The sequence below is a fragment of the Hyla sarda genome, chromosome 13 (genome assembly GCF_029499605.1).
Source record: "Hyla sarda isolate aHylSar1 chromosome 13, aHylSar1.hap1, whole genome shotgun sequence".
NCBI classification, from domain to species: domain Eukaryota; kingdom Metazoa; phylum Chordata; class Amphibia; order Anura; family Hylidae; genus Hyla; species Hyla sarda.
In genome coordinates this window covers 27,145,816-27,169,657 of record NC_079201.1, presented here as the reverse complement: position 1 = coordinate 27,169,657, position 23,842 = coordinate 27,145,816, and the positions used below count along the sequence as shown (strand labels likewise).

The 23,842-nt window shown below is 42.8% G+C and overlaps 2 protein-coding genes across 7 annotated transcripts in view; one reads left to right on the top strand and one right to left on the bottom strand.

Annotated features, from left to right (window-relative positions):
- Positions 1 to 6,308, bottom strand: part of CCDC57 (coiled-coil domain containing 57) — a 99,983-nt gene extending 93,675 nt beyond the window's left edge. For 3 of the 4 annotated variants that reach the window (XM_056550028.1, XM_056550029.1, XM_056550031.1), the window contains exons 1-2: positions 6,070 to 6,182; positions 2,142 to 2,559 (exon numbers count right to left, since the gene is read on the bottom strand). In XM_056550028.1, coding sequence (XP_056406003.1) covers positions 2,142 to 2,559; positions 6,070 to 6,166 — 515 coding nt within the window. In that variant the 5' untranslated portion in view covers positions 6,167 to 6,182. The other variant, XM_056550030.1, reaches the window with a different exon arrangement.
- SLC16A3 (solute carrier family 16 member 3) overlaps positions 6,251 to 23,842 on the top strand; it is a 41,504-nt gene continuing 23,912 nt past the window's right edge. Inside the window, exons 1-2 of one of the 3 annotated variants that reach the window (XM_056550037.1) lie at positions 6,251 to 6,380; positions 12,419 to 12,607. The gene's annotated coding sequence lies outside the window, so the exon portion shown is untranslated. Of the gene's footprint in view, positions 6,381 to 12,418; positions 12,613 to 23,684; position 23,842 lie in introns of those variants that run through there. The other 2 variants (XM_056550036.1, XM_056550035.1) reach the window with 2 other exon arrangements.

The window sequence follows — 23,842 nt, the reverse complement described above, 5'->3', positions numbered from 1 at the left end:
AAGGATTATTAAAGAGAATCTGGCAGCAGTTCTAAGATCTTAAAACTGCTGACAGTAACACATGGCTAAAGTTCCCTTCATGCAGGCTGTGTGACCAAATATCTTGCAGCGTCTCATGGACCACGGTCTCAAGTGTTCAGGAGGTTGACCCTTTATAGCATTCAATGGGGAGAGCACTGAAGTTGTCACTCAAAGCTGGGAGGAGGGGCTGAGGAAGCCCTCAGAGCTCTGGGCACTTAACGTGACTTTTGGGCACTTGTGATAGTGGTATGGCACTTTATGATACTAAATGGCTTCATGCGGACCCTACGGTATACAGACAAAGTATGACACTTGATATTATCTGGCTTTATGTGGGCACCGTATGTATATCTGTGAAATTATGGTATTGTTGTCGATGTTGCATGCATCACAATGCACTATATTTATTATATACAAACATCAGACTTCTAAGGATGCGGACAAAGGTTAAAAAGTTTGCTGCTCAAAGGGCACTGCACCTTGCTCTCCTACTTTCCTCTTTTGCATATTTGGGAGGTATGTAAATGTCATCTGATTAACACCACAGCCTGAGCTAGGAGGGAATGATGGCATGACGGCTGCCAAGCTGCATTCACCTTCTCTGTTGTCAGCACGCTGCCAGATCAGCTTTCAGCATTTCATATACTGTTAGACTGGCAGAAGTGGAGAGTTATACCATTTCTGCTCAATGGACAACCTCTTTAAATATTCCGGGGGAAAAATGTTTTCAAATCAACTGGTGCCAGAAAGTTTATTTATTTATATAGCGCCTACAGATTCCGCAGCGCTTACAATTATGGGGTACAAACAAAGACAAGTATCAGACATAAAATTACACAATAACTATTCAAACAAGAGGTGTGGGGATATGTTGGGGACATGTTGGGGATAAGTTGGGGATATGTTGGGGATATGTTGGGGATATGTTGGGGATATGTTGGGGATATGTTGGGGATATGTTGGGGATATGTTGGGGATATGTTGGGGATATGTTGGGGATAAGTTGGGGATATGTTGGGGATATGTTGGGGATATGTTGGGGATAAGTTGGGGATATGTTGGGGATATGTTGGGGATATGTTGGGGATATGTTGAGGCCAATTAATGAATGTTATAGGCCTGTCTGAAGAGATGTGTTTTCAGGCCACGTTTGAAACTATGGATGTTGTTGTTGAGTCAGGGATTGAGGGATAGCATTCCAGAGAACCGGTGCAGCACGAGTGAAGTCTTGGAGACGGGATTGAGAAGTTTGGATTATAGAAGATGTTAGTGTGAGATCATTAGCAGATCGGAGAGAACTTGTAGGATGGTAGACGGAGATGAGAGAGGAAATGTAGGGAGGTGCAGCATTGTGGAGAGCTTTGTGTGTGAGACTGAGGATTTTGTACTGTATTCTGGACTGAATTGGTAACCATTGTAGTGCCTGGCACACGGAGGACGCGTCGGTGTAGCGGCTGGAGAGGAAGATGAGTCTGGCTGCGGCATTAAGGATGGACTGAAGTATGAAGTATTGCAAAGTACATGCCTGCAAATCTGGACACAAAATTTGCAGTGTGTCTGCCCTGTGTGAACAAACCAATACAGTATCTGCTGCTGATATTAAAGTTATCCACCATAAGGTGATTTTAGTACATACCCTCCAAGCTATCTGGGCATTTCCTGTAGGAGTTTGGTCTCTTAAACTACACATCCCATAGTTCCATGCTTGTAAGTGTGAAGTTACATTCCTCCCACTCACACATCAGCCACCCCACCCATTGCAGCACAAATAAGCTCAAAAGATCAGTGTTTTCTAATCAGGGTGCCTACAGCTGTTGCAAAATTATCTCTCTGTCGCTTCACACATTAAAGCAGGAGAGACTCCCTCTGATCACCTGACTAGTGATGTCAGATCTCGGCCGCATTGCAACCTAGGAAAAATCTGAGACAACAGTCATTTTGTATGCTGTTAAAAATAAATATTGGGGTGAAAATCACAGAAGAATTGTGAGAAAACCGTCACACACAGGTACAGACACTATATTATGAACTACACTAACTTTACAGTCCCTGTAGCATAGTCAAATTTAAAAAAAATCCTGGAATACCCCTTTAAGGCAGGAATCCCATCTGTCCATTACCTGTTTACTCGCTCTAGATCTAGCTGGTGCTCCTTCACTCTTCGCTGATAATGGCTTTGTAAGTCGTCATACTTCTTCTTCTCTCTTTGGATCTCTTGCTGAAGTTTCTCGATCTGTATCTTTAAGTCACTGATCTCAGATTGCTTTGCATTCTCCAGAACCTTTATTCGGCTGTACATGACTTCATACCGCTCCAGCTCACGGTCCCTCTCGCCCAGCACCTTGAGGTTGTGGGTGAAGTCATTCTTCAACCTGTTGAATTTATCTTTCTCCTCTTGGAGATTTTTCAAAGCGCCTTTAAGGTTTTGCTGGAGAGCGAGGATCTGACGCTGCTGGAGCTCTTTCCATTCTTGTTCTTTCTTAGCCAGCAGTTCACTCAGATCTGTTTCATTTGGCAGCATCACGCCAAGTACATGTACTGCACAAGAAAACAATAATTATAGTCACTATATACACATTAAAAAGTCTCCGGGAAGGTGGGTGACAATAAATATGGCCATCCAGTCCATTCTATTACTTCCCTCCCTACATCTAAGCCAGTGGTTTCCAACAGGGTGCCTCCAGCTGCTGCAAATCTACAACTCCCAGCATGCTTGGACAGCCTTTGGATTTGCAAGTAGACCCTGACCATGGCAATGTTAAAGGGGTAGTCCAGTGTTGAAAAATGTATCCCCTATCCTAAGGGTAGGGGACAAGTTTGAGATTGCGGGGGGTCCGACCCCTGGGGCCCCCTGCGATCTCTCTGTACGGGGGCCAGACTCTCCGGCCAGATAGCGGGGGTCGACCACCGCACGAAGCGGCGGCCGACACCCCCCCTCAATACATCTCTAAGGCAGAGCCGGAGATTGCGGAAGGCAGCGCTCCAGCTCTGCCATAGAGTTGTATTGAGGGGGCGTGTCGGCCACCGCTTCGTGCGGAGGTCGACACGCCCCCTTCCTGCGAATTGTCGGGGCCCCGTACAGGAGATCGCGGGGGCCCCAGCGGTCGGACCCCCTGCAATGTGCAACTTATCCCTTATCCTTAGGATAGGGGATAAGTTGTTCACCACTGGGTCACCACTGGATATCTCCTTTAAGCAGATACTGCAGTTGCAGCGGCGTCATGATAACATCGCTGTCACCGACGTCGTGGCAATTGATACATGGTGACCACAAAGGCTGTTCAGATTCTGCTTAAAGAAGAACTCTGGCAAAAATGTACTTATTGCTTATCCACAGGATAGGGGATAAGTAGCTGATCGTGGGTCCCCAATGATCACTCAGTTAGGAGCGCATGTCACTTAGGAACGCGCTCCATTCATTTCTATGATGCCCGAGTGCTGTACTCAGGTCCTTTCAGCGCTCATATAGAAGTAAAGGGAGCGCGTGTCATCTGCAGCATGCACTCCTCACTGAGCACCGGGTCCCGTCCAGGTGATCGTGGGGGGCCCCAGCGCTCAGACCCCCTGTGATCAGCTACTTTTCCCCTATCCTGTGGATAGGGGATAAGTTAATTTTTTCGTTTTTATCACTGGAGATCTCCTTTAAAGGAGTACTCTGGGTTAAGGAAATGTATCCCTTATTCTAGGTATAGCGAATAAGTGTCAGACCTCCCGGCTGTGGCACCCCGCAGTCATCACTGCACAGAGCGCACTGGCTCCCCTCATGAATGGAGGCGTTTCGACCACCACACGAAAAGGTGGCCGACATACCACCTCCATGCATCTCTATGGGGGAGCGATAGATACCGAGTACAGCGCTCCAACTCTACCATAGAGATGTATGGAGAGGGCAACATGCAGTGGTCAACACAGCTCTTTTCATGCAGAGAGCTGGGACGCCGTACAGGATATCGCGGGGGTTCCAGCGGTCGGACCCCCGCAATTCGACACTTATCCCCTATCCTTAGGATAGGGGATACATTTCACTAACTCAGAGTAGTGCTTTATTCCTACAAGGTATAATAATCCCGGATTTTCAGGTCATTATGTAGTAATGTGGAGTTAAGACTAATAAGCAGAGATTCAGGACCATTAGGGACCTCATTACAGGAATTTTACACGGAAATAAACAATACTTTGTGAACGTGTCCTGCTGACTTATCCTTAAAGGGTACTCCACTGGAAAATATTTTCTTTCAAATCAACTGGCGCCAGAAAGTTAAACAGATTTGTAAATTACTTCTATTAAAAAATCTCAATCCTTCCAGTACTTATCAGCTGCTGTATAATACACAGGAAGTTCTTTTATTTTTTAATTTCCTTTCTGTCTGACCACAGTGCTCTCTGCTGACACCTCTGTCCGTATCAGGAACTGTCCAGAGCAGCATAGGTTTTCTATGGGGATTTGCTCCTACTCTGGACAGTTCCTAAAATGGACAGAGGTGTCAGCAGAGAGCACTGTGGTCAGACAGAAAGGAAATTCAAAAAGAAAAGAACTTCCTGTGTATTATACAGCAGCTGATAAGTACTGGAAGGATTGGAATTTTTTGTAGAAGTAATTTACAAATCTGTTTAACTTTCTGGCACAGACAAAGAATCTTAGGTCAATTAGTAAATATACATCAGATCAGACAGAAATCTGATATCAAATCTGAGTATCCAAAATACTTTATAAATGAAAAACAGTCTCTACCACATTTAGGTGGTCAACCCCTTTCTATGTCGTTCGCCTGTAAGACCATAAATAGTTGCCTACTGTGATAGGACTGGATGTACAACTTTTTTTTTTTTTTTTATCAACTGGTGCCAGAAAGTTAAACAGATTTGTAAATTACTTCTATTAAAAAATCTTAATCCTTCCAGTACTTATTATCTGCAGAATACTACAGAGGAAATCCTTTTCTTTTTGGAACACAGTGCTCTCTGCTGACATCATCACCACAGTGCTCTCTGCTGACATCTCTGTCCATTTTAAGAACTTTCCAGAGTAGGAGAAAATCCCCATAGAAAACATATGCTGCTCTGGACAGTTCCTAAAATGGACAGAGATGTCAGCAGAGAGCACTGTGGTCATGATGTCAGCAGGATACAAGAAAGAGAACGGTGCGCACCTCGTGCAGGTAAAAAAGGTTACTTCGTGTGTGAATAGTTAGATAAACGGGCCAGCAGGGTGGTCCCTTACCTTACGGTGTTATGCTCAGAGCATAACACCTGCAGTCACTTTGAAATTAGAGAGGGGTCGCAGCATCCAGGTTCCTCTGGGTAGCGGAGTCCTGTGCATCAATAGAGAGGTGAAGCGGATGATCCGATCACGAAAAAAGTGGAACATCTGAAGGAGCGCAGACCTCAGGTCAGTGTCTCTTCCCTGTCCGGCTGAGGCTCTGAGGACAGGGAAGAGACACTGACCTGAGGTCTGCGCTCCTTCAGATGTTCCACTTTTTTCGTGATCGGATCATCCGCTTCACCTCTCTACATGATGTCAGCAGAGAGCACTGTGTTCCAAAAAGAAATGAATTTCCTCTGAAGTATTCAGCAGCTAATAAGTACTGGAAGGATCAAGATTTTTTAATAGAAGTAATTTACAAATCTGTTTCACTTTCTGGCACCAGTTGATTAAAAAATTAAAGTTTTCCACAGGAGTGCCCCTTTAAAGGGTATTCCAAGGAATTGAACCTATCCGCTATCCACAGGACTGGGACCTCCTATACCAGCCTCAACCGGTGATTGGCTAAGCGGGCCGTCACTTTCCCATAGAGCTGTATGGAGGGGACATGTCAGCCCCATTCTCTTTAATATGTTACCTGTATAGCAGTGGTCTGCAAACTGTGGACCTCCAGATGTTGCAAAACTACCACTCCCAGCATGCCCGGACAGCCGTTGGCTGTCCGGGCATGCTGGGAGTGGTAATTTTGCAACATCTGGAGGTCCACAGTTTGGAGTTCACAGTTTGCTCTATTACAGGTCTGTAATAATAATGTAAACAGCTGCTCTATGTAAAACTTTACTTACATAGCCTAAGCCCCATTCCCAAAATATTTTCTGACCACGCCCTCATAGTAATGCCTGTCAATAGAATGACAAGCATAAGTGCTTGGAGCCTGTTCATACTATATACGCGTCTTCTCACCTCAGATTCCCGAGTATAAACTCTCCCGGAAGTTCCTTCTATCGCGCGCAGGTAGCTTCCTGTACAGCGGCAACCAATGCCTCGTTTCTATGGCAACTGTCCTAGAAGGCCACAGCGACTTCGTCTCCATAGAAACGAGCGTTCTACCGGATGGTGCAGCTGAGAACACATTCCCCCGAGAGGACACAGCGAGGTAGTTCCTGGGCTCCTCATGACCGCACTGATATTGTATTGTGCCCTGTTTTCTCATATAAAATCTACATTGGAATGTCAAGATGGTTGTATGATGAGACAAAGTCTGAACAGACCCCGCTAAATAAACACAGACCCCCCACATAAATACACCCCCCCCCCCAAAAAAAACAATGTAGACCCCTTAATGAATACAGACCCCCTAAAAATTACAGCCCCCCACATAAATACACACACCCTAAAACAATACAGACCCCCTTAATAAATGCAGACCCCCTAAAAATTACAGCCCCCCCCACATAAATACACACCCCCTGAAACAATACAGACCCCCACATAAATACACCCCCCAAAAAAACAATACAGACCCCCTTAATAAATACAGACCCCCTAAAAATTACAGCCCCCACATAAATACACCCCCCCTGAAACAATACAGACCCCCCTACATAAATACACACCCCCTAAAACCATACAGACCCCCTTAATAAATGCAGACCCCCTAAAATTTACAGACACCCCCCCCACATAAATACACACCCCCTAAAACAATAGAGATCCCTCTACATAAATACACACACCCTAAAACAATACAGACCCCCTAAAAATTACAGACCTCCCTACATAAATACAGACCCTCCCCCAATAAATACAAAGCCCCTTACATAAATACACCCCCCCCCTAAAACTAAAAAGACCCCCTTAATAAATACAGACCTCCCTACATAAATATAGAGCCCCCTACATAAATACACACCTCCTAAAACAATAAAGACACCCTTAATAAATACAGACCATCTAAAAATTACAGACCCCCCTACATAAATATAGAACCCCCCCCCCATTAAATACAGACCCCCTAGATAAAAACAGACCCTCTACATAAATACAACCCCCTAGAAAATACAGCCCCCTAGATAAATATGGATCCCCTAATAAATTCAGCCCCCCCTAATGAATGCAGACTCCTCCCCCCTAAATAAATACGGACACCCCCCCCACATAAATACAGCCCCCCTAATAAATGCAGACTCCCCCCTAAATAAATGCAGCCCCCCCTAAATAAATACAGACCTCCTATATAAATACAGACCTCCCCACACACACATTAATACAGATTCCCCTAAACAAATACAGACCCCCTCAATACCCCCCCACACACACACACACACATAAATACAGACCCCCTAAAAAAAACAACCCCCCTACCCACATAAATACAGACCCCCCCCCCTCCCCCCAGCTTTAGTCACTTAAATAAAACTGAGCTGCAGCATCACATACAAACTGAAGACAAGAGTGGCACTGTTTCTGGAAGAAAACAGCTGGATAATCCCTTAAAGACAATGTTCACACAGCAGAAAACACGGGCAGACATTCCGCACATTTGCAAGTTCTTTTGAGGCGCTGGGATTTCTCGGAAATATGCTGTCTCCATAGAATGCAATGCATTTCCGAGCTGAATCCACAGAAACATTAAACAGATTCATTGTTTCTGCGGGCGCCAGAATCGGGATTTCCTTCATGTGTACAATGCCGCAGAATTCAGCTCAGAAATTCCATTGTGTGAACAAAGCCTAATAGAGGCCAGTGACTGGCTAAACCAGATTGGGTGTTTTTTAACCATTTAGTGGAGTTTTTCAAAATCTCAGCATGATCTGGTTATGGATTTTTTTCCAAGAAATCTTGGTGTTTTACCTCCCAAAGACGCCTGTCTGTATATTACATTGTTTATAATATATATATATATATATATATATATATATATATATATATGTGTGTGTGTGTGTGTATTATACAGACATGTAGATCTCATACTCACATAGCTTTGTAGGTAGAAAAGTAAAAAAAAAATTTGGGGGGGGGGGGGGTCAGAAAATATATACATATATTTTTCTTTACTTTTAATTTTTTTTTATTAGTAAAACATATAAACAAATTGGGGATTGATGTAATCGGACCAACCTGATCAATACAGAAAGCAAGACAAATTAGGAACATTTTAAATATATATCTTTTTTTCTTTAGCTCAGAAATTATTATCTGTTTTCCCCTATATTTCGTGGTAAAATGAGGGATATCTTGAAAAAGGATGTCCCAAAAAAACGACCTCTCATAATGCACTATATATGAGAAAATCTAAAAGAGTTGTGAATCATGTCTATAATTCATGTCATTGAGTATATATTGGAAACACTCTGAAGGCTAAATGGGGCCCAACCCAGTCCTGGTTAATAAATGAGCAAATCTAAAATAAGCATTGGTTAACACCTCTACAGATATTGTAGAAATTGGGGAGCTAGTATAAGCATAACGTTACACTAAGGTGTCACATGCACATTTCCACTAAGAGAAAGAATGTGAAAAGTTGGCTGGTCCTTAGTAGAGGCTGCCGAAGAGAAATGGGACTGACTTTGTGCCACCGACAGATCTTGATTCTCACTAGAGAAAACTGATACCAAGGTAAACGTGCCAAGAAAAAAATACACCAACCAGAAGCTGAAACAGACATATAATGGCAGCCATTTGCAAAAGTCTGTGACCCTCAGCTAAGACTGAAGGACAAATGACCTACCTGCAGTTATTGATCTGGATAATATCAATGCCTACCAGGTGGTATTTAAAGAGGTAAAACAATCATGAGGTTGATCCTCACGTTTCTTTTTAGTTAGCTGATGGTTATCATTAGTATCAGTCAACTGCATGTCATTGGATGAGGGATTAAGGGTAATTATTAGAGATGAGCGAACTTACAGTAAATTCGATTAGTCACGAACTTCTCGGCTCGGCAGTTGATGACTTTTCCTGCATAAATGAGTTCAGCTTTCAGGTGCTCCGGTGGGCTGGAAAAGGTGGATACAGTCCTAGGAGACTCTTTCCTCGGACAGTATCCACCTTTTCCAGCCCACCGGAGCACCTGAAAGCTGAACTAATTTACGCAGGATAAGTCATCAACTGCCGAGCCGAGAAGTTCGTGACAAATCAAATTTACTGTAAGTTCGCTCATCTCTAGTAATTATGGTACATGCCAAACTTAAACCCGCCAGGCTACTATTACTCTTGGTAGGTTTAGAAACCCAATTTACACTGTTGACTATCATTGATGACCTGATTCCTGAGCCTGGCTCTGGTGTTGCACATACTATGAATACTTTAAAGCGTACCCGTCAGATCCAACAAGATTTTTTTTTAATTTAATATATCACTCAGTACCTAAACCTGACCTTTTTATGTGTCTAGCACCTTTCCTTTTTTTATCACACTTTTAATTTAGCTCACTAGATTAAATTCCTCTCAAAGGGAGGGGGCGTGGCCTCACTGTGCAGGTCTCCGCCCCCTCCCTCAGTATGCTGTCTGCTCACATCTCCTCTAGCATTAGCAAAACTACAACTCCCAGCTTGTCCTCACTGATAGTAGCAGGACACAAGCTGACAGTGGGAGGATTTTTCCTCCATGTATGAGCCCTGCACTCACAGCTGTCAATCAAGGAAGTGTGTCCATGACGCATGGACACAGCAGGACTAGTATGTGTCCAAGCAGGCAATTTTCTAATGAAAGCAATTGCAAAACCTATTGGTATTGCATGCTTTACAACATATGAAAAGTTTTTGTATCTGACAGTGTCCATTTAAGGGTCCTCAGCAGTTGCTCTTACTGGGTCCTAACAATGAATCAGATACCCCCAGGACTTAGTAGGCCAGAATTAGATAACCAGTCAGCAAACATGTAAGAAATGCATACAAGCACATATTGATGTCAGAAACAATAGCAAATTACTTATTACCATAAGGTGACTAGAACAAATAAAGGTAGTAGTCCTGCTGGATTACTCAGACAAAAAATGACAGGGAAACACTTTCAAAGGGATAGTGAACTAGCAAAAGCCAAATCGGAATACTAAATGGGCAAATCTCTGCAATACCCCAGAAACAATTCCAAACGGTTCAATGTGACTATAGATAGGACATAGACAGATAACACTCAGTACCCATGGTAGCAAGAGATAATCACTATAAATAGCAACCTGAAAGGAGTTAAATATTGATCCTTATGTAAGCTGAGGGAACAATAGCAACAGCTTCAGCCAAACATAACAAAAACCCAGCATGGATCTAATAGTCCGGCACAAATAAAAACTGCTGCCAGCTGCCGCAGGCTGTCCTGGCATGCTGCGAGTTGTAGTTTTGCAACAGCTGGAGGCACCGTAGTTGGAGCACACTGACTTAGAAGTCCCAGATATTATTATGATATGAAGGAATATATAAGCTGTCTGTGCTGGCAGCAGTTTTTATTTGTGCCGGACTATTAGATCCATGCTGGGTTTTTGTTATGTTTGGCTGAAGCTGTTGCTATTGTTCCCTCAGCTTACATTAGTGAGTCCTGGTGAGGGGCTGGTTGCCACTTCACTACTTCTTTGTTACAGGATTTGGTGACTTTTTTGGGGACTGTGACCTAGAAATCAGACCAGGGAAAGTCCAGGATTGTGGCTTCTCCAATAAAACCTGACTTAGTGGTGTTCGAGTGCGTCTTTTAATAATGCCAGCCAACATTCCAACAAATATAGCTGAATTCAAGTAAATTTACTCACGTTGTTGTCTCTGATCTACACTGGAAAAGATCTGCCTCAAAGAGCAGTAGTCATATAGTAGAAGCACTTATTGAAAGACTCCCTTATCAGGGACTTTCTCACTACGTAAAGAGTCCTAGAGGTCTCCTCTGTCATGGAAGGCTGGTGAGTTAGCAGTATGATTAAAGATGAGTGACCTCTTAGAAGCATCATTATTATTTTTTATTTGTTTTACACCTGTATGGATATATTAGGGGTATAAAGGTACTACCTAAGAGAAAAATGTGTCGAAGCCCAATAATTTATCCTGTAAACTATACATTGGTTTAGTCATTCCATAAAGAAACTAATATGAAAGGGAAGACAAACCATGAGGCAATGTGAGCATTTCTTCTCAGATGGTAATAAGACAGTATATTGTCAGACATGTTGTTCACACCCACCATACTAATCCGTGTTGTTACCCAGCAAGACCAGTCAGGATGACTGTAATAATTGCACTTTCTGGGGCTGCCAGGGAAATACATTTTTCATGGTAGCCATAATTGCCAAGTCCACCAGAGAAAGAATTACTCTTAAAGCGCAACTGTCATGAAATTTTGGTGCAATAACCTGCACACAGCCTTTGTACTGTGTGCAGGTGGAGTGTATAGCAATATTTTTACCTGAAATTTGGCGGCTTTCATGATGCCAAAAAATGTTTTTATTCAAAGCCACTGACTGTCGGATAGGCGTGGTGCAAGGTACGCGATGCCCCACCGCCGCCACGCCTACCCCGTATGTCAGCGCTGGGACCGCTGTGTGATTGACACACAGGTCCCAGCGCATGCGCCCTTCAGCTAATCTAATGTGTGCGCCGCTGTGTGTCATCCAGCAAGCGCCCGCTCCCACCGCCATCTTCCTCCTCAGTGCGCCTGCAATCAGGTTAGTTCTCGATACTAGGTGCAGCGAGAAAGTGCACTCTCTGCACCTAGCACTGTGCAGGCGCACTGAGGAGGAAGACGGCGGCGGCGCGCAGGTTAGATTAGCTGAAGGGCGCATGCGCTGGGATCTGTGTGTCAATCACACAGCGGTCCCAGCGCTGACATACAGGGTGGGTGTGGCGGCGGCGGGCATTGCGTACCTCGTGCCACGCCTATCTGACCGTCAGTGGCTTTGAATAAAAGCATTTTTTGGCGTCATGAATGCCTGTTAATTTCAGGTAAAAATATTGCTATACCCACCACCTGCAAAGGCTGTGTGCAGGTTATTGCACCAAAATTTCATGACAGTTGCGCTTTAACAACAGCTCATAGAGGGAGGTTTCCTGCTAATGACCCCCCCCCCCCCTTTAAAATCATCCAAACATCCTAATAGGACTATTTATAAGGTGGTATTCAGGTGAGACAACCCACATTCAGCCAGGAGCTCTTTACTAAAAGGAAGTATTTGGATTTTATCAGTGAGAATAATTTTGCTCTTATCTGTTTCAGTGCCATGGACATGAATAAATGATGTTGGTGAATATGACCCTCTGGGTTGGCATGGAGATCCATGTCTGATGAGAACGTGCTGCCCCCCGAGTTTCATTAGAAGGCAGACAGTGTGGCTTCTTCCTTGGATCTCATTTGTCACCAGCAGTAAAGTGCCAATGGCGTTAGGTGGTAAACAGAATAGATGATGTAAGGCAAGTAATGATTTGTTGGCTCTGTCCTTGCTATTCTTTCATCTTATGTTTGAGGTCATGTTTGAATATAAAATTGAGGTCTTTCTTAATGCGTCCGTCCTGCTGGCTGGCTGCTTATATAGAAATATTGGTTTTATCACAGCACAAAAAGGTCAATGTTAAATAAAGACACCACAATGACACCTGCAAAGCAATACTGTTTTTAGGTTCTATTCACACGTACAGTATCCTGTGCATATTTGATCAGTAGGATTAGAAGCTGCAGATCTCAATGTAAACCAAATGACTGAACAAAGCTTTAAAACTGCAGCTTCCAATCCTGCGCATCAAATATGCGCAGAATACTGTACGTGTGAATAGAGCCTAGGGGTAGAGTCACACGTGTCGTATTTTGCTGATTATTTTCTGCAGTTGATTTTGCTACCCATTGACTTCAATGGGTAGGAAAATATGTATCAGCAATATACGACACGTGTGATCCTACCCTTACACTTCATTTTGTGGTTTCTGTTGGAGTAGTAAGTTGGGAGGATTTTCTTTATGCCTTCAACAAATGCCACTGTATAGGCAAACAGTGGTGTCTAGCACGAAAACCATAAGCCACACAGTATACAACAGAAAACACACAACACAGAAACAAAGTATTCTGATGTATTGGAGTCTGAGGAAGGACAAAAGGACACTTTTTGGCCTTTGGTGGGTAATTGTTTGATGTATTTGTCAGAAGAAAAAAACAGCAAAATTTACAGCAAACAAACACGGCAAAACGCAGAATGAAAGTTGCCTAAGGCTGAGTTGTCATTTCTATTTTTGTGTTCCGTCCGATAAATTCCAGTGATGAAGCACCTGACAGACCCTATTGACGTATAATGTGGCCGTCTGCTTGTGTTGAATTATTCAGCAGCATAGGAAACACAATGGCTTCTTATTATAATGGGGCGCACACCTCGACAGCCTTGATCCAACATCTGTCCATAGGAACTTTGATAAAGTATTCAGGAAGTACATCCACGTGAAGTGAATTTTTATTCCACACTTCAATGCTTTTCTTAACGGGGTACTCCATTGCCCCAGCGTCCAAAACATTTTGTTCTGAACGCTGGGTGCGGGCTACTGGGGTCGTGACATCATGTACATGCCCCCTAGCGATGTCACACCACGCCCCTCAATGTAAGTCTATGGGAGGGGGCGTGGCAGCCACCACGCCCCCTCAATAGACTTGCATTGAGGGGGCGTGGTGTGACGTCACTAGGGGGCGTGTGCATTACGTCACGACCCTCGCTGACTGCACCCAGCATTCGGAACAACATGTTCTGGATGCTGGGGCAGTGGAGTACCCCTTTAAGTGCTGTACTCACCTGTCTTTAGCAGTCCCATAGACTATGAATAGTGTATGCCAACCTATTTGGCATATGGCAATAGCCGGCCTGGGGGCCTATGTTATATTCCTTTTTAAGTATATAGGCTGAAAAGCCACGATTGAAACTTGGCTTAGGTTATGTTTTTACATCAGATTATTCCATTGGCTATTAACAACAATCTGGATATGTAAATGTAGATTTTTTTTTCCTTTTCATGCTACAGATTTTGCAACAGTTTTGGATGCAGTTGTACATTTAAGACAATTGGGATCCTGTTAACCCATTAGTTGCTAAATAGGATAAATACTTTTTTGTTTTAGACAATGTATGTAAATCTGGGCCTGAATGCTGGCCTCTTACAGCTGTCAGTAGGACATGATTGCTAGTTTACTGCATACTGTGTTTTTAATAGGTTCTATGTAGAAGCATTTCATCAGGCTAAGTTATACTTACCTGCTGATATGTGTTAATAGTGCTGATCACAATGGTGACTACAGCTCAGCTACAGTGCCTACAGGGAGTCTAAGGTGGTCTGAGACAGACCTCCTCTTGTCATTGGTGCAGGCTGCTCCTCTCTATTTTCACCTGCAGCTCTGCATAGGGTTGGCTGCATATATAATCACAGAAAAATCACAGACTAAGCAGGAAGTCAATGAAAGCTGTCTTCAAGACCAGCAATCCCTACTGAAAAAAAGAGACACGACAATCCCAATCCCATTCCTCTTATTGGCGGCCTCTAGTGAAGAACAGACAACTTTTTACAATTTATTCCTTGGGATAAATGTGCCAACCTCTAGTGACACAGTTATTCTCGATCACTGCAAACACATTAGTGTAACACGAATACTTATACTAGCTCCCCTGTTTTCTGTAATATCTTCCATGTAACCCAGGTGTCTGACCATGCATTTGGTCTTCTGTCTTGGCGCTGGAGACAAGAGTTTTATATGGCCAAGCAATCTGAAGGCAATAATAGGTTCATTTAAAATACAAACTGCATTTTAGGGCCATCAGTACCAATTTTTGGACTGCTACAAAGTATTAGAATGCACTGATGATATTGGGGGATATTTATCATTGTTGTCTTTGGAGATTTGAAGTGTAACGCATTTATCATACTATCAAGGGGGGGGGTTAATAAATTGGGTGCACATCAGCAAAAAATAATGAATCACTTCAGGACACCATTTTTATGATTCTTGCAGTTACGGCATGTTGTGCGTTTTGTGCAACTTTTTTTTAAAAATGCTCTCCAAAGGCAGTTTTGTGGGCAAGGTCTGACCTGACTTTGGCTTGCGACATTTTGGAGGGGTTTGGGACTTTTGTATGCCATTCACGCTTTATAAATTCACAAAGTTGCTTAGGTAAGGCTGTTTTCTACTTTATTCGTACCCACAAAAGTCGCTAAAAAAAGTGCCTAGGCGCACATGCGACATTTTGTGCACCCGGAGTAAGCATAACATTTTTTTTTTTTTTTTAAAGCCTGAATGCAATGGTAAATCGTCCCATTTAAATTTACGTGTAGCCAGACCTGTCCAGCATTAGAGTTCAGTCCCAGCGAAGCCGGAGCAATGTCTTGTTAATCCTGTACAACCTTTTTAATCCTCATCCTAACTGGTGTTCAAAGCAGTTTCACTGCAGACTGTTAAAGGTAATGGTCTTACTGGGATGGGATTTGTTCCCTGTAGTGAATATTAAGGGTTCCCACATTACATGTTCTTAATAGAAATGAATAAATACAAAGGAATGGATTTTAAAAGGGGGGAAGTCTCAGCCTTTCCTTTATATGTGTCTTCCATTTATGATCTTTTCCTGGCTTTGTATTCAGTATAAACATGAATGTGTCAACACACCCTAAAACTGCTGTATTTTGTCAATTATTTTAATTCCCAGAAAATAAAAGATGCCTTTTTACAACATATATTCCAGTTACTGATGATAAAGTGCTTTTCATTGCTGCAGTATACAATGAGGTTCTTTGAGTCCGCTACTTCTATTTATCTTGTTCTGCAGCTGCAAGATATTAATATTTGTCTCTTCCTTCGGCTTTAGTGCCAGTTTGCATAATAACTTCCTGTTAACCGTGACGCCCATAAGCAACACATCAAAACCAGATGTATTTACCCCAGACAGTGTGGAAACATACAATTCCAATGGGTCATTGTCCAATAAACTCCAATTCTTTTTGTTATGTTTAGCGCTCCGACCGCACACGCTGGCCATGAGTACATAGCCCCGTCACCTCCCGATGCTGGCGGGGCTGGGATTCGCATCACGGGAAGCGCTCGCATGCGATTCCCAGCCCGTCACTCACCTGGTGCTTCTCCTGCCTCCTCCTCTGCCTCTCTGCTCCGCCACACATGTCCCTGTCCCCTAGGGCGCGCACGCCAGAGCTCAGAGATTTAAAGGGCCAGTATGCCCAATAATCAAGTGAACACCTGTGGTTCAGTTATAAGTTCCTACGCCACCCACACTTCCCTGCCGGATCTTTGTTGCCCCAGTGCCTAAGAGAAAGCGTACCTGTTTGTTGTCTTGCTGTGTTATTGACCCTTAGCTCTGTGACCTGACTTTGCTCCTTTGCCTCCTGCCTTTTGACCTCCTGCCTTTTGACCTCCTGCTCTGTCCCTGACTACGCACCTGTGCCGTCTGCCATAACCTTCTGCTATCCTAACCACGAGATGCCGTATCCTATCTGTGCCTCGAATCTCCTCAGCTGCCTGTGTGGTCGAGCCGTGCCAAGGGTAGTGACCTGGGTGCCGCCTGCCGCAGCAAGTCCATACCGCTTTGCGGCGGGCTCTGGTGAAAACCATTGGCACCTTAGACCCTGCTGCGGTCTGTGTCATCTGCCACACGGGTCCAGCGGATCCACTACTACAAGCCTTCCTGTCTACAGAAACTTGAGTGTTAAACCTTTTTTAATATTTTCTGTATCTCTTTGTAGTCACCTGAATATCTAGTAACAAATGCTCATACTTCTTCCTTTTCTCTTCTTGCCAAGCTTTCCCAAAAGAGGAAAAAACTAAGATGTACAATAACTTAGATACATTTTTGCATAGACCTGATGTCCATTTCATTGACACAATTTACGCAGCACTCTACGTTAATACAGTAACACTTTGGTTAAGGAGTACACATGATCCGATGGAAAAGCTGGGTACAGTTCTCCTCCTGGCCACCTACAAAAAAGCTGTCACCGACTCTGGGCAGTGACCTAGTGAGAGATTATCCACATTGGATCTGATCATGTTTCGTGCAATACATTTACCACATGTCTAGTGCTAGTGCTATTACAATGTACTTAAGGCTTTTAAAAGAAGTCATTCACTTCAACCACAGGGTACACAGCAAAACAAAAAAGAGCGCTACCCCAGCTGTTCCTTAGTTACATTAAACAAACCTATTATCTGACATTTTCTGAGTCACCAAAGGTCTCAAAAATATCTGGTGCAGCTGGAAAAGCGACATTCTAAACCAAAAGTTTATTATGTATAATTTTCCTGTGTTTGTTTGTGCTCTTCGGTTTTTGCCATAATCATTTTATAACAAGCTGAAAAGGGGTTTTTCAAATTTTACAAAGTGATGGCATAACTCATAAATATTGGTATAACATAGACTGCCCTAAGGTGGACATAGGCAATATGAAAAACACAAAGAAAGCACAGGAGCGCACCTCGTGAAGACTGGCAGGAAATTTAACATAGATGACTTAGTGTCGATAGCCTCTTACTGGATGATGTTATGCTCAGAGCACAACATCTATGAGCGTGTGAAAGTAAAGATGGTCAGCAGCCTTGTGGTCCCACCGGCTAACCAAAGTATGGGCCAGTAACTATGCAAACAAGGAGTGAGCAGACAGCACACAGTAGTAAAACCGGGACTTCTCCTAAGACTCTTCTCCAAACGATGTACACTGATTTATTGAGTAAAAGTTGCTAAGCACAAATAGCGTTTCTAGCCCGGACAGGGCTCTTCATCAGGCACACATGACAGGAGCGCATAAAATCAGTGGTACCTCTGTTTTTATGTGCTCCTGTCATGTGTGCCTGATGAAGAGCCCTGTCCGGGCTAGAAACGCTATTTGTGCTTAGCAACTTTTACTCAATAAACCAGTTATTTTACCTCTTTGTGTACATAGTTTAGAGAAGAGCCTTAGAAGTCCCGGTTTTACTACTGTGTGCTGTCTGCTCACTCCTTGTCTCTAAAGTGGTCATAGACCTACACCAGTCTTGCAGGGTTTTCATTCTTAGGATAAGGCTGGGTTCACACTGTTTTGGCCACACAGGGACCGGATCCAGCTGGGGGAAGAGAAAATCGAGTGCTCCTGTATTCCAGTCGGGCCCGGCCCCCATTTCATTAATTTGAATGAGCTGACCGCAGTCTCTATCTGACTATCTTGCCCCATTTCTGGTTTTCTGATCGGACCTAAAACTGTGGTATACCATGGTTTTAGGTCCGGTCAGGAAACCAGATACGGGGCAAAAATGAGCCAACCGAAGTCACTATCTGACTCCGGTCAGCTCATTCAAATGAATGAGATGGGGATCAGGGCTGGCTGGGATACGGGAATGCCCGGTTTTCCCATCCCCCAGCCGGATCCGGTCCCTGTATGGCCAAAACGTAGTGTGAACCCAGCCTAAGTAGGGTCCGAGAAGTCAGATGTTTATTCTCAGGATCAGTAAGAGCTGTATTCCGTGTTTGTCAGGATCAGTAAGGATCCTAGGGAATCAGACCCCCATGATAATAAAGTGATGGCTTATCCTTGCACTATGTCTATGCACCTGTATTATATTACTTCATATTTTGCATCTAGATTTTCTACACTTAAAAAAGCCCTTAGCATCTTGTCCCTTACTACACTTTCTCCCAATGTTTAATTCTGATAGTGTCCACATAGTGCTACCATGTACAGTGAAACCTCTTTAAAAGACCGGGGAGGAGAGATTTATAATTGCATCTAGAGCGTTTGTTGTTTTTTTTTTTTTTTTTTGCTTACTTCCAACCCACAAAATGTTGCACGTGTGTCTAAGCACTGTTCCTTTGCAACTTTTGGGGGTACACATAAAGACGGGAATTTATCAAATCTCGTGTGAGTTTTGGCCGTTAATAGTCTGGAGAAGGTGGCAGATGTGTGCCAAATAATTGTAACCTGATGAAGACCCTAGTCCAGGGTCTAAACGTGTCCTTTGTATGAATAAATTAAATTGATATCTACGCTCCAGTCTAATTGATGAGCCAGAACACAGGAAAATTACTTTTTATTTCTCTGAACACAAATTTGTCAAATGGCGCACAGACTTTGGTGAATCACCACAGAACTTTTCCACTTTAGTCTGGTTAAATGTCACATAGAAGTGGCGCTCGTGCAACAATTGTATCAAATGTCGCAAGGACCTTAATACAATTGACGCATAGAGCCATTTCTTTAGTTCCATATGGCAGGATTGACCTGCGCACTGGATAAGATTTAGAAGTTATCACAGGGCAGGTCAAGATCAAAATGGTTCTAAGCGACAATTGTGTTAAGGTCCTTGCACAGTTTTTTGGTGATTTATCAATTTCTGTGCGCCATTCGATTACTTTGGCACACATCTGCCATATTCTCTGTGACATTTGCGGACTAATAACATCCAAAACTCACACCAGATTTAATCAATTCCCCTCAGTTTGTTCTCCTAAAATCAGGAAGCTGAACATTTTTAGGTAAAACATTGTGCGACATTTCAGTTGCCTGACAATTTTATCTTTCAAAGCAAGTATGTTTGTTTTGCTCTACCTACGTAAAATGTAACAAGCCCAAAAGACACTGATACATTTGGCACACATAGGCAATCACAAAGGCATAAAAATACTTTTTTTTTTTTTTTTTTGGGGGGGGGTGGGGGGGGGGTTAATCTTCTCAAACAGGTTTCACTAGATCAATACAAATTGGGAGATAGAGGACTGTGCAAAAGGTGATTATCAGTTCCCATGTCCCCTATTTGAATGGAACTGTGGTCAAGCATGCGCACATGTGGGAGATTTATCAAAACCTCGCCAGAGGAAAAGCTGCTAAGTTGCCCATAGCAACCAATCAGATCGCTTCTTTCATTTTTCAGAGACTTTTGTTGCTATGGGCAACTCAGCAACTTTTTCTCTAGACAGGTTTTGATAAATCTCCCCCCTTAAATCTCCCCCCTATGAGTCCATAAAAAGTCTATAGACTAAAGAAAACAGAATGGGGCAGAGAGGTGAGTATGGTTTTATCAAACTGCCTGCAAATCCCTGCCAATTGGGCTATTTTGTGTAAAGCCTGAAAAATAATTTTAATCATCATGTTACACTGTTCAGTACTGCTCTATAATGTCATCCATTAATTCTGCTGCTGCTTCTTTTTAGGGTGTGGTATAGAGATATCAGGGAGCAGGAGCTCTTCATCTGTGTGAACAGTGTATGGGAGACATCATAGCAGCTAGTCTCTATATAATTAGAGACAAAGCCTGAAGAAGAGTTACTTAATGGCCAGGAATAGTGCTACTCTTTGGGGGAGATTTATCAAACCAAGTGCAAAGAAATCAGATTGCTTATTTCCTTATTAAAAATGAAAAAAGGAATCTGGTTGCTATGGGCAACTTTTCCTCTTCACAGGTTTTGATAAATCCTCCCCACTATGTACACATAAGACAGCTTATGCTGCAAAGTCTCTCAAACTGCATGTAGGCTTATAGTGCTACTGTCATTTATGTTTCTATAGAAAAGTTTAGATTGCACCCGGTCTCAGTCCTACAACCCGCTGTGATCGTGAGTTATAATCAGCCGCCCACCAGATCAGTTTAATGCATTCCATAGACTATAATGAACTGCATCAGTCGGATCTGCGGCCGGCCAGGGAGTGAAGAGCGCTACTGCATGCTTCTCTATGTTATAACTCACGATCACAGCGGATTTCAGGACTGAGACCCAGTGCGATCTAAATTCATGACATGTCTGTATGACATGTGAAATGTTAGTATAAATGGTAATACTTTAAGGAATACAGCAAATGGGGATCTTGGTCTTTTATTGCAATACACAAGACCGGATCTGATGACTGTATTGTGCAAAACCATTGTGCAAAAACATGAAGGTTTCCCGTATTCTCGGAGCCAGCAGCAGCTGCAGCCTCCTGCGCTGTGCTCTTATGTCCGACACGACGCCAAGTCATTTTCAGCAGTAATTACTATCTCTACAATTGTCACTTAAAGGGGTACTCCCCTGGAAAAGATTAGTTTTTTTTTAAATCAACTGGTGCCAGAAAGTTAAACAGATTTGTAAATGACTTTTATTTAAAAATGTTAATCCTTCCATTACTTATCAGCTGTTGTATGCTCCACAGGAAGTTCTTTTCTTTTTGAATTTCCTTTCTATCTGACCACAGTGCTCTCTGCTGACACCTCTGTCCATTTTAGGAACTGTCCAGAGCAGAAGAGGTTTGCTATGGGGATTTGCTCCTACTCTGTACAGTTCTTAAAATGGACAGAGGTGTCAGTAGAGAGCACTGTGGTCAGACAGAAAGGAAATTTAAAAGGAAAAGAACTTCCTGTGGAGCATACAGCAGCTAATAAGTACTGGAAGGATTAAGATTTTTAAATATAAGTAAATTAAAAATCTGTTTAACTTTCTGGCACCAGTTGATTAAAAAAAATATATTTTCCAGTGGAGTACCCCTTTAACAACTGAAGGGGAATGTTCTAAGTTGGTTGATGCAAAGATGTAATTATATTGGTCTTTACTGTCATCCATTGGATTTCCATTGGAAAACTGATGGCATAAGCGAAACAAAATACCAATATACAGAGTGCATCACAAATATATCTATGTATAATAAAAAGCTCTGAAACATTCTGATTTTGTATTCTGTGTAATACCCCCCCCCCCCCATATTAGTAGATACCTCTAGTAGGAAGGTAATCCCCCCCATAAGTAAATGTCCCCAGTAGAAAGACAATCCCCCATAAAAGGTGGATGCCCATAGTAGGAAGGTAATCTCCCCATTAGATCGATGTCCCTAGTAGGAAAGTAACACCCCCTCCCCCATCCCCAATTATGCAAATTCCTTTAGGACAGTGTTCCCCGAGTCCGGTCCTCAAGACCCCCCTCCCCCCCCACCAGGTCATGTTTTCAGGATTTTCTTAGTCTTTCACAGGTGATTTAAAGGGGTACTCCCATGGAAAACTTTTTTTTTTTAAATCAACTGGTACCTGAAAGTTAAACAGATCTGTAAATTACTTCTATTAAAAAATCTTGATCCTTCCAATACATTTTATGGGCTATATACTACAGAGGAAATGCTTTTCTTTTTGGATTTCTCTGATGTCATGACCACAGTGCTCTCTGCTGACCTCTGCTGTCCATTTTAGACAGTAAACATAAGAAAACATAACCTGTTGGAGGGTCCTGAGGACCGTGCTTGAGAAACTGATTTAGGGGGAAGCTAATCACCCCTATTAGGTAGATGACCCCAGCAGGAAGTAATCCCCCATTAGGTAGATGCCTCTAGGAGAATCCCCCATTTGAGATATTCCCCTAGAAGAAAGTTACCCCCCCCCCCCCCCCAATTAGATTCCTCTAGTAGGAAGGTAATCCTCCCCATTAGATAGATTCCCCTAGTATGACTGTGATTCCCCCCCCCCCTTAGCTCCCCTCTGTATACAACTCCTCCAATAAGTCACAATCAATATAAAAAAAAACAAAAAAAAACAAAAAAACATATAGGGGCGGGGTAAACAGGAATCCCTGCTCCTGTACCTAAATTCCGTACAGGAAGTAGCGACCCACAGAGTGGAAATATTTATCAAAACCTGTGTATTGCAGTTGCCTATAGCAACCAGATCGCTTCTTTCACTTCTAATAAAGGCTTCCGAAAAATAAAAGAGTGCATCTGATTGGTTGCTATGAGCAACTGATCAACTTTTTAATAAATCTCCCCATTATATGTACAGGAGCAGGGACTCCTGTTTACTGTAGGACTTCCTGCTCCCGTACTGACTGAGGGGTGACCTGCACATTGTATGCACCTCCACTCACTCTCCAATCTATGGGGCACAATCTCTGATCGTCATACTTTGCACTCACACACTACAGCCACTGCTCTATGCTTCTCTAAGAGGAGCCATTATGGCCGCTCCTGCAGCTCCCATGGGGGGTGATGATCAGAAGCAAATGAACCTAGAAATGTACATATATATAATATATATTGTCTGCAGTAAAAAAAATACAACAACAAAAAAATAAAATGTAAAAGAATACAACAAAAAAATGTAAAAGAATACAACAAGGAAAAAATAAAATGTAAAAGAATACAACAACAACTAAAAAAATAAAATGTAAAAGAATACAACAACAAAAAATAAAATGTAAAAGAATACAACAACAAAAAAATAAAATGTAAAAGAATACAACAAAAAAATAAAATGTAAAAGAATACAACAAAAAAATAAAATGTAAAAGAATACAACAACAAAAAATAAAATGTAAAAGAATACAACAACAAAAAAATAAAATGTAAAAGAATACAACAACAAAAAAATAAAATGTAAAAGAATACAACAACAACAATAAAAAAAAAAAAATAATGATATAAATGTAGTCGTGCAGTGGTGGGATCTGTATGGAGAGCCCATCCCCTGCTCCATCCTCCTCCTCAGTGTCACAGGGTGATGATGATCGGTGCCCCCTCCCCCAGTCCAGAGGATGCTCTGGACCCACCGGCGGAGGATGCTCCGATCACTGCTGCGACCTTCAGCCTCTACTGGAGGTGACAGGCGGTGGTGACGTCACGGGAGGACGTGCGGAGTTAAAGCTCCGAGAAGCGACGGAGTCCGGGAGAGGGAATAGAGAGGATCGGCTGCAGG